Source organism: Varanus komodoensis, unplaced genomic scaffold (assembly GCF_004798865.1).
Source record: "Varanus komodoensis strain SLA01 unplaced genomic scaffold, ASM479886v1 scaffold40, whole genome shotgun sequence".
NCBI classification, from domain to species: Eukaryota; Metazoa; Chordata; class Lepidosauria; order Squamata; family Varanidae; genus Varanus; species Varanus komodoensis.
In genome coordinates, this window is record NW_025335942.1 from 3,316,711 (window position 1) to 3,327,712 (window position 11,002).

The 11,002-nt window shown below is 48.4% G+C and overlaps 1 protein-coding gene across 1 annotated transcript in view; it reads left to right on the plus strand.

Annotated features, from left to right (window-relative positions):
- The window catches only part of TMEFF1 (transmembrane protein with EGF like and two follistatin like domains 1), an 86,558-nt gene that overhangs the window by 27,617 nt on the left and 47,939 nt on the right, over positions 1-11,002 (plus strand). Inside the window, exons 4-5 of the mRNA XM_044442820.1 lie at positions 9,279-9,388; positions 10,341-10,470. Of these exons, the coding sequence (XP_044298755.1) occupies positions 9,279-9,388; positions 10,341-10,470 (240 nt within the window). The remainder of the gene's footprint in view (positions 1-9,278; positions 9,389-10,340; positions 10,471-11,002) is intronic.

Here is an 11,002-nt window from a genome sequence, read left to right on the forward strand (position 1 = left end):
TTTCCAGAAGCACGAACACCTGGTAGGAATGTCTGAGCATGCACAGGACAATTTGTTGAACTGAATCTGGTATTCACCTCCAAGAACTTTCCTTGTGAGTGTGCCTGGGCCTCATCCTTTTGGGTGGGGGGGGCTTTCTGAAAATGAGCGTGCCTCCTCTTTGTAGAGTGATCCTCTGACTGAGCTGTCCTCCTTTGCTGATGTCACAACACAGGGTTGAGGGGCATAAGCACCTTGTCTGCCCCTGAGAAACTCCCCTGTTCCAAGTCCCCTCCTGCTAGCTCTACATGCTGTTCATGCTCAGAGGCTGCCTGTGCACTGGGGGGCGGTCTGGCCTTGGGTAGGTGGGTGTTTCCATTTCTCTCATCTCACTGTCTGGAACTGGCCCACATTCCGAGGCTCCCTTCTGCTCTTCCTCCTCCTCCTCCTCTTCCTTCTCCGAGGTCCAGCCAGGTGGCCTTGAGAACATACACCAAAAGCAACCATCTTTCTCACTCCCAGCACAGGGCTGCCCTCACCCTGTGCAGAGTACCCTCTGCACCTAACAGATCTCGCATCTTGCTGGAGCCGCTGCTTGCGTTTTGAGCTGCTTTGTCATCGTTCTGACCCTGCCCGGTCAGTGATCTGCGGAGGGTGGTGCTTTTGGGGTAATTCCTTCATTCATTCATTCATTCATTCATTCATTCATTCGATTTATATCCTGCCTTTTTCCTACAAAGGGCTCAAGGCAGCTTACATCATTCTCCTCCTCCATCTTATCCCCACAACAACCACCCTGTGAGGTAGGCTGGGCTGAGAGTCTGTGACTGGCCCAAGGTCACCCAGTTGGCTCCATGGCCGAGCGGGGACTCGAACCCGGATCGCCTGAGTCCCAGTCCCACGCTCTTAACCACTACGCCACACTGGCGCTCTCCAGTGGGCCAGAATCTATGGGATTCTGCAGGGCTGATTCTGCCTCCCACGTTGCTTTGACAGCAGCATGCGGTCCTCTGGGATTCTCGGGGTGCATTGTCATCATATGCCGACGAATCACAACCCCACTCCTCCTTTCCATCCCAGACACGTGTGACATTGGGTGTGCCCCTCAACTGGTGTCTGGCCTTTCAGTAATGGACTGGAAGAGAGCCGGTCAACTGATGCTCCATCCAGACCAGGTTGAGGCTCTGCAGGTGGGTGGTTCTGCTGCCCATCTGAGGAAGCACAAGCAGATGTCGACGGTCACAGTCCCCATGAAAGAGCAGGTGTGCCGCTCAGGATGCCCCTTGCAGAGTGGTGCCAGCTTTGGTTGGCGGCCCAGATGTGGCCTACATGGATGAGCATAACGCTGGTAATCCCTGCTCAGATAACTCCAGTGCGTTGGGCGTTGGCCTGCCTTTGAAGATGGCCCTAAAACTTCACCTGGTGTGGAATGTCAGTGGCCCAGTTGTTGACTGGGACTAGGCAGTGGAATGGAAAGCCCAGCCCTTCTCACCTACACTGGTTGCTAAACTGAAGGTGTTGGTTTTAATCAAAGCTATGCATCTCATGAATCCCACACCTCAAGAACTGCCTTTCCCCCTGTGAACCACCTGCGGTTCCCAGAGCGGCTGTATGAGCCCATCGTTCACTCCCAGTGTTTTAACAGCAATTAAAATAGCCTGGCAGTGATTATCTACCCAGGTCCAGGGGATGGTAGTTCACAGAATGATTAGATCTGGGGTCGGCTCTCCTCCTCCCAGTTGTAGTTCCTCTTCTTTGTATGCCTTGCTTTGCTAAGGTAATGTGTGGCATGTACTTGTCATGTGTAGACCATTTATAAGGCACACAAGGGGAGTGTTGTCTTCATAAGTCTAAGAAACTGAGTTTTGAATTCTACTTTGGGGTCTAATGCCCCCGTAACTTTTCACCAGCAGGCTAACCTGCCTGTCCCAAGTTCTTAGCGGTATTAAATCTTCTGCAACAGCTTTCTACAAGCTTGCTCCCTCTTGGTGTTGGTTTCCAATATTGGACTGCATGTTGCTAGGGGATAATGGAGGCTGTAGTCCAGCACATCCATGCTGTGCCATGTTGGAGAAGGCTGTCCCTTTGTCATCACTAGAGAAAGGTGCAAGCATTGATTCGCTTGATCCACTCTTGATTACCAGATAGTAGCAATTTTTTGGTTTATGTCACAGCCTCAGATTTTATTTGTTTGTTTGTCTGTGCCTCATATTTTATTTACTTTTCTTTGTGGTTGGCCTACTTTTCTGCTCATTGGAAAATTTCCCAGAACATGCTTTGCAAATCTGTGTTGAAGAACTGTCAAAATTCCTCACTGCAAAAACGAAATTGACAAATGGGCCATCTGCCAAGTTTTTGCAATAAGATGCTAAACTAATCCTCGGATAGTGTGTTAGCGAGAGGGTACTTGTCTGGTTATCAGTTGCTAATGTAAAAATGTAAAGTTACTCTCTGCCTGTGAACACGAAGTGCAACACTTCCTCTCCGGGTTGTAAACCTAGAGAAGCGGCACTGAATCTTAGCAGTACTTAGAGTGTATCCAACCAAATGATTACTGCACCTTGTCCAGGTGCTAGTCTGGAGATAAGGAAAGGTAATCTGATCTGAAAGCAACCCAAGGATGCAATCCTTGGCATTACCAGGCAGCTCCCAGCACACCCAACCAGCCTTCTCTCTACCTAAGCCTGCGAAAGGCTGCCCTTTCCATCAGCGTCTGAGCAAGAAGTGGTTCAAAGAGAAGAACCGGGTCAAAGCCAGCCCTTTCATGGCTCAAGCGCTCCATTGGCCCCTTATGTCACCTGACTTCTGCTGAGCCCGTCGCTGCGATACCATCCCATGCTGAAGTGCAGCATCAGATCAGTGGGTTGTACCTCCTCTGATGAGCTACCCTGGTGATGCAGTGCGTAGGTTTGCATGACACAAGAGGCCATGGTGAAATCTTCGCACTGAGGGCCTGTTGCGTCTTCCAGACTCACTTCTGGAGCTCCTGGGTGGTAGGATTCGTTTTCTGAAACCATAAAGAATCCACAGTTTGTTCTAAGGTTTCCAGCTTTACCACAGGTTCTCCAGACCTGGAACTGCAATTTTATCATTGTTAATGTGGGAATACCATAGAGTATCCTGGCAAGAGTGGCTGCAGAAGTGGCTGTGTCTGGCCTTCAGTCTCTACTATCCTCCATCCTCTTGCAACAGACATGTCGTTACTCACTTTATTCCCATTGGCTGGGTGATATGTTGCTGGCTTGAGGAGGAAAAAGGGAGGAATCGTGATGCTTAGTCAAGATTGAAGTGGGGGCTCTGGCATGGCTTTGAAGTGCTGCAGAATGCAGGTGTGGGTGGGAAGGGAAGTGGGGGGACCATAGTGGACCAGTCAGGGGGAAGCTGTTGTGATCCACAGGCAAGAACAGAGAAAGGAGAGAGATTTCTCGTGTGGGGGAGGCTGGAAAGTGCGACGCAGCTGGGAGGACCAGGTGGGGGGGGGTGCAGAACCCATCCTCCTGGGTGACCACAGGATTACCTGACTGGTAAGTTTGGGCAGACACCTGCATGCTGTTCAAACAGGGCATCATTGTTTGCCATGTTGTGCAAGGTTGGCTGGCGAAGTAGCTGGATTCTGCGGAATTAAATACCTGCTATGCTTTACATGTTCAAATACCCTCCTCTCCCGCCCTCAAGAAAGGGGTACTTTTAGAGAGTCATAATGCAGAGAGGAAAGGGGTGAAGTGTGAAGGACTAAAAATATTCCTAGGCACTCAAACGCTTCAACCATAATAGCGGCTTGCAAACATCATCTTAAAGAGCAGAAATAAATAGAAAACAGTAACCGCAGAGTTGGGTTTGTGGCATTTCACATACTGTTTGCAAGCCGCTGCATATCTGTGGCTTGTGGAGCGTGCTGTGTGAACCCAAGACCTCTTGTGTGTTGCTTTCCCATGTTGTGGAACACGAGGCTCATGGGTGGCCTTTTCTCCAAGCACCGACCAAACCCAAAGTGGCTGAGTTTCGGCATGGCAGCCGCATGGAGTGCTTTCCAGCCATACCCCTGGGACAGGCTACTTTTCAGATGTCATATGAGCAAATAGGCAGAGCGGGCTTTTTCTTAGAGTGTGCGCAAGGAACAGAAGCCGAGGACTTCCCTCCATGGCTTCCGGTTGCAGCACCTGGCCTGCTCAAGCCTTCTTCCCCGCGTAACGACTTAATCCCATTCTGAATCTTTCTACCTGTCATGGGGCCCAGCAGAGGGCTGCTGGGAACTGTGCTTCTGTTTGATATTCCAGGTCCGTAAAAAGCATAGAAAATACAGTGCAATCTAGTATTGTACCCAATATGAACAGAGAAAGGGGATGAGACAGAGAGAGAACAAGGACCAATAAAAAAGCCGCATGCTGCAGTTCTTGAGCTAACTTTTGGGGTTAAGAAAAATAATGGCAGAAGTGCTGGGAAAACATGGAAGACAATGTCTGGTCACACACACATCCTGGCAAATGCCATGGATGAGGCGTGGCAATTGCAAAATAAAAACCCGTCTGGAAGCAAGCAAGGAAGACGAGCCTGTTCAGGCACCTGTTTATTTTATTTTATTTTATTTTATTTTATTTTATTTATTTATTAAAACATTTCTATGCTGCCCCATTCACCGAAGCCTCGGGGTGGCTCACAACATAAATTAACATACAAAAGATAACAATATAAAATAAGTCGCCCTGGCCAGATAAAATAAGCGAGTAATATTAACAATTAAAATATTGCTTAAATAAAAAGGTCTTCGCCTGTGTGGAACTGCCGTGTGTGGTATCCCCGCCTCCCCATAGGCATCCGTGCTTTTCCCCCGGTAGCCAGCTAAAGCAGTTTCAGTGTGCCCTGGTTAAACTCCCCCACAGTCAATCAGAGCTCCTCACTTTGCTATCAGGTGCAGACTGGGGTGACACCTCCCCTCTCCATGTGGGCCCAGATTACGCATTAACTGGCTGCTCTTGGGAATTGTAGCAGCGTGTCTTAAGCCACTCAGGTACTATACTCTGTTAACCTCAGAGAAGGATTTTGCCAGGTCTGTTTTACATACCTTTCAAAGAGGCCCTTTGAGGGATTAGTTTGTTAAATTCATCCTTCTTTTCTTCCCTGCAACCAGAGTCTTTTCTTGTGGGAAGGCAATTCACAGCTCCCTGGGTGTTTTTGCACTGAAGCTGCAGGTGTTATGTTTCTCAGCATCTTCCTGTCTGCCTCCATCTAGAAGGCATGAGTCTTCAGAAAGCCTTCTTGCTGGATTCGCTCCTTTCTTCTTGTTGCCTAGTCCAGGAAGCTGGTGGCAGGTGTCCATGGATGGAGCAGTAGGAGCAGGTTGATGGAGATCTTGGCGAGATTTGGTAGGAGCAGAGGCAAAGGCCCAGTCAGAAACAGGCAGGGGCTGGATCCTGACAAGGAAGGCATGGCAGAGCCAAGGCCCAGGTCCAGAGGGGAGCCCTGGTTGGATGCCAGCAAGACAAGGTTGCCTGGAGCAAGGCAGGGTCAGACCAGAAAAGAGTCAAGACCAAGACAAGCAGAACTTGGCCACCACAAAGGCCTGCCTTGCTTCGATGGAGCTTTCTGGCGCTCCCAGCCAATTGCATGGTTTAGATCGTGCAGGTAATAAATGCAGGGCCATAGAGAAGTACCTTCTGGTCCTAGCCTGGTCTTGCGGGCACTCATGGGGCGAACCATGGTGCTCGTCAGCTTCAGGACACCAGAGAGTGCTGTGCCAAGTCGGATCCTGACACCTGCGACTTATTCCAGATACCTCAAGCGTCTCTTTAGTTAAGAAACAGTGGCTAGTAACTCCTGAATGTCAGTCCAGATTAATACCTCGATATCAGATATGCAACATTCTCTGATAGTCCCTGTTGCTAAACCCTGATTTGAACTTTGTCCAATCCAACAAGTGAACAACAACACACATCCTGTATCTTGGCTAGTAATCATGTATGAACCAGGTTACTCCTTGAAGCATGAATTAACTGATCCACTGCTGATTTCTCCCTCCCTCCAGTCTTTTCTCTGGAAAAGAAACTTTTGCTATCTACTGGAACGATACCATGTTCTGAAAAGTTATTTTCAAAAATATCCTTCTTGTTAACAGTCATGACAAGCAGTGACAAAGTAATGGACTCTTTTGAGTCTTACATATAACAGTAATAAGGAAAATAAGAGTCTGGAGCAGAAATGACCTACTTAGTTCACTTCTAACTTCTTTAGCCTTACATCTTTTAGTCTCATCTAACTGAGACTCCTTTCAGAGGCTGCCTCTAAAAGAAGTTGGATTCAATTACCTGACAGAGCATTTCAGGCACCTAAAATTCTGTGTTTATGTGGCAAGAAACCAGTGGAATGAGTAGCTTTGGTAGTTTAAATAGCCAATGACATGCTGGGGAAGAGACTGATGGGGTCATTCAGACTTTACATCACCGGTTTACATCATTTCCCGGGCACCTGTGCTGTGCTTTAATTTGGAGATCATCGGCCTTTATCATGTTGAGTCTCCTTAAATCAAGGTGAAAAAGAAGTCAACACCTGCTCTGGCCATACTCTGTGCTTCTAATAGCTTAAAGCCCATTTTGTGGGGTGGACTTGGGAACTGCACTTTGGTGAACTTCTGAGGATCTTGTTGGAGAACTGCATTTCGTCTCACGGAACTATGATGCCGGGCTTTCTTGGGAATGGGGAATAATGGTTGAACCAAGCGAAGTCTGCATTCTGGACGTGCCCCAAGATGGGGCTGGGGAACCGACATTCCATGGGCCAGAAGCAGCCTGCCCGGCCCTTCAGTCCAGCTCACTGACCTGTCCTACGTGGCCCACTGGCCACCGCTGTGTCCCATGGCTCTGCTTTGCTGACTCCACCCAACTTACCTGGGGAGAACTGAGGTGCCACACACCTCCACTGCCCTTCTAAGTATCTCTGCACGCATTCAGCAGTGCTGGGTCTTCCCTTGATGAGACTTAGCTTGGGCCTTGCTCTTGAATCTACTCCACCCAGCTCCACCCAAGCCTTCTCATGGCTGGTGGACATAGACGACAGCAAAGCAGTGGGCTGAGAAGAGGAGGAGGCAGTGGGAGGGCATGAGAAGTGGAGTGCATAGCGGGTGGAGCAAAGAGAGGGATCCTGGGTGGAACTGGAGAGAGCTGGAGAGCAAAGACAGCGGAGAGCTGTGAAGGAATGGTTGAGAAGTGAGACTGGCTGGGAAGGAGAGCGAGAGAGGAAGGGTGTGAAAAAGCGTTGTGTGCTGGTGCGTGGATGAAGCCACGGATAAAAGCCTGGGCCTGAAGACTTCACTGTGCAAAGCATTTATTCTGTGTCCACGACCGCTCACCCGCAGAAGTTTGTGGGCCTTTTCGCAGGGTCACTGCTCCCCAGGGCAACAAAAGCCTCGTGAGAGTCGCGGATCCGCCATGCTTCGGCTGTTCCACAGCACCGCCTTGTGCTGGGTCAAAAGAATCTCTGCAGAGAAATGCAAACTTTGGGGTGGGGGGCATGGAAAGGATGTACTTTTCCTCCCGCAATGAAAATGGAAGAAGAAGCCTCAGGGAAGCAGTGGGCTGAGTTCCTTGTGTAGAGAGCTCCTCTGGGCATATGCATGCCGAAGGATGGGGTCTTAGGATTGCCAAGCATGGCTCAATATATCCCGAATCTCTGAACTGCACCTGCCTTGGCCCTTGGAGGGAAAGGCTTGACCTGGCTCCGGAGTCACAAATGTCTCTTCTGCTTTCATTCATGCTAACCATTGCATTAGGAACCTCCAAAGTTAGCAAAGCGGTGACATTCTGTGGAATATTTCAGCATGCTCTCCCAGCTTTCAGGGTCTCAAGCTTCCCCAACTGTGGAATTCATTCCCCCAAGAGCTTGCCCTCTCTTGGCCTTTTACAACACGTCTTTTCAATTTAACTTTTTGAGATGTGCAGTCCAAGGGTGGAAGCATTTCCAGTGGGTTTCCCTCCTTGCTTTCTTTTCGGTTGTTGCAAAGTGTCCGGTTGGCATTTTAGCAGATAAGAAATGCAAAGGAATATAGAATGGCGTGTCCGTGGTTGGGACAAGGAGACTCAAAACAATGGGATGCTGCTCCATACAAATAAACCCTTTCTTTTTGGAGAAGTGGGTGTTGAGCAGAATGGTTCTAGTTCTAGTGAATCTGGTTTTCTCTGCAAGGCAAGGCAATATGCCATTCACCCATAGGGGTCTGCACCTCACCTTTGGAACCTGTTGCCGTTGGGTCACTCTCCCACAGCTGTGCGTTTTGCCGCCGGGCCACTCTGCTCCGGTTCTCTGTTTGGGGGGAAGACGCATAGCAGTGCGCAAGTCGTCCATCAGGGAAGCTTGCCCTCCATTACCAGTCTTCTCATTCTGAGGAACCCACGGCTTCTTGCCTCATGTTCTGAGCAGGTAAAGGAAGTGCACTGAGTTGATCGGCAGTTGTCATCACCAGATACGTTGTGCACATGACATGCATAAAATTTCACATCTTCACAGGCACGGCCTATTCACGTTAGATGCATCCCTGGATCTTATTAACAGCAGTATCTGGCAGCTTTTCAGGGGTTAATGCAGGTATTGTTCCAGCAACTCCTTTGAAATGGGAAGACTCATTGCCTTTCTTGTCAAGGGCTGGAACAGAACGGCTGCGTGGATTTCTGGTCTTCTCTCGTCCTCCTCTCTTGCTGCACGGAGCACCCCTTCTCCTTGAATCACTGCCCAGTGGACCCCGCCACCCCACTGCCATGCTTTGGCATGAATCGATGCCCATGGACATTTCTTCCTGGGAAGTGGCCATGTGCATAGTTGGAAGTGCACATAATGACTCTCCGAAGATTTGTGGTAGCTGTTTTTGTTTCACATGCAAAATAACTTTGGGAAGCTGCAGTCTTGACGGTCAAGGGCAGGGATGCTGGCCGCCTTTTTCTCTTGGCCTCTTTCCCCTGACATTCACACTGGAGCTGTATAAGCTCCAGATGTATGTTTAAAAGAGTAATTAAGATCTGGGAGCCCCATGGAGTGGGAGAGCAGCTTGAGGAAGACGGATTTAGAAACCCAACGTTGCAGGCGGGGAGCAAGTTAAATGCCACGATTAGTCCATCTGCTCCTTTGCTCAAAATCACACCCTCCCAAGTCAACTTTTTATTAAAGAAAATGAAGAAAACCACACATCGTGGCTGCATGACACACGTTTCCATGTTAAGTGGTGCTCATCTGTGCCCATTAGCCCCGCAGAAGGACTTTTCCTAAAACACACACCACATGTTTTCTTATGTTTTTCTATTTCTCTCCTTTTCCAGAATTAAATGTAAAGGAATCGGACATGAGATTATGCGATGAATCATCGTGTAAATATGGGGGTGTTTGTAAGGAAGAAGGCGATAGCTTGAAATGTGCATGCCAATTTCAGGTAAGGAACTTTCACATTCGTTATCTGATATAATCCCTAATACCGAGGAAATGTAAGAGAATGTGCCCATCTACGTTTCTGACACACATAAGCATTTATATGAACAGGTGTAATATGCCCTTTAGAAAATGAAAGGGGAGACAGAGAAATTGCCATATCTTTTCAGCCCTGGGAAGCTGGCTTTGTAAGTCGCAGGCATGCTTGTCTGTCGGAGCTCTGGGCCAGTTCTTATGTCTCAATACCCCTTGTTCAGATATGGTTTCGGTCCTCCTTTCTCCCTCTTCTTTTTTAACCCAAGCAGATCTGTGTCCATTTGTTTATATGCCATTTATCTGGCCCACTGCCTCCAAAGCACTTTAAAAATACTCGCAAAATTCAGGGGGCAGGGGTTAGGTTTGGGCCACCTGGTTTCCCATAATAAGCTGGAAGCCTGCAGACCCATGACTTCGGAGTTCTTTCTTCTGCAGTGACGTTCCTCTGAAATGTTCTATCACACCAGAGAGGCTGACGAGCAAGAGTTCCTTTTGGTACAGTATTTGTGAACATACTTTGGCTACCGGGTAACACACGGACATAATTAATTGCTTAAATTGATCCATCCTAGAGAGGAAAAAGAAATTGAGACTTAATTTATCCTTGGATGACCAGGTTGTTCAGAAATGCACTGGGGGTTTAATTGGAGCAACGCCTTCCCATAAAGTGTTCCCATTCTGTTCACATGTGCTTAACACGCATCCCTTCCTGATGGGTCTGGGAATTCGGAAGCAGCGCCTGCTGAGTCCTTTTGTTGCAGCCAAGTGGCTCTCTGGGAGGAAACTGGGAGCCCCAAAACTGAACTCGGTCTGCACCTTAGCTGCCCTAGCTCAGCACCTGTTCACAGGGGATTGTGTGGATGATTCTGTTCTCTTTTTCCCTTTTCTTCTTCTTCTTAACAAATAAAATCTCCCCACAGTGTCACACGAATTATATTCCTGTTTGTGGCTCAAACGGAGACACTTACCAAAACGAATGCTTCCTCAGGAGAGCCGCCTGCAAGCATCAGAAAGAGATAACCGTCGTGGCTCGGGGATCTTGCTACTCAGGTAGGTAAAGGGCAGCTCACGAGGCACCTTTTCTTGCTACTTCCGTTTCTTTCCACGGATTGGAGGCTCTTTGGCGTATCGACATGTATACAATCACCCTTATCACTCCTGGGAAAGGCAGGTTTAAGGTAGAAATAGTTGTGTGGGCAGTGTACCTCTACTTTTCTATGCAGGTTGTACTTTTCTATGTGGGTCACCACGAACTGCTCGAACGTAGGTGGAGCTGGCATTTCAAGCAGAAATGTGCAAGGAAGAAGTTCTTCCGACTGCCCATTTTCCTGCTTCAATCTCTCCCTTCCTGTTTCTCTCCTAAATCGGCCTCTTATCTGGCTGGGAGGAAAGTAGTTGCGTAGCTTTCTAACAGAGAAGCACCATGTTCTTGGTTCTCCAGCCTGCCGGTCCTTTTCTTTGTAATGGAGCCAGTTTGTCTGGCATGTCAGAATTTTAATTGTTGTGAACTGTCCAGAGGTCATTGGCTATTCAGAAGTATTATTATTATTATTATTATTATTATTATTATTATTATTATTAT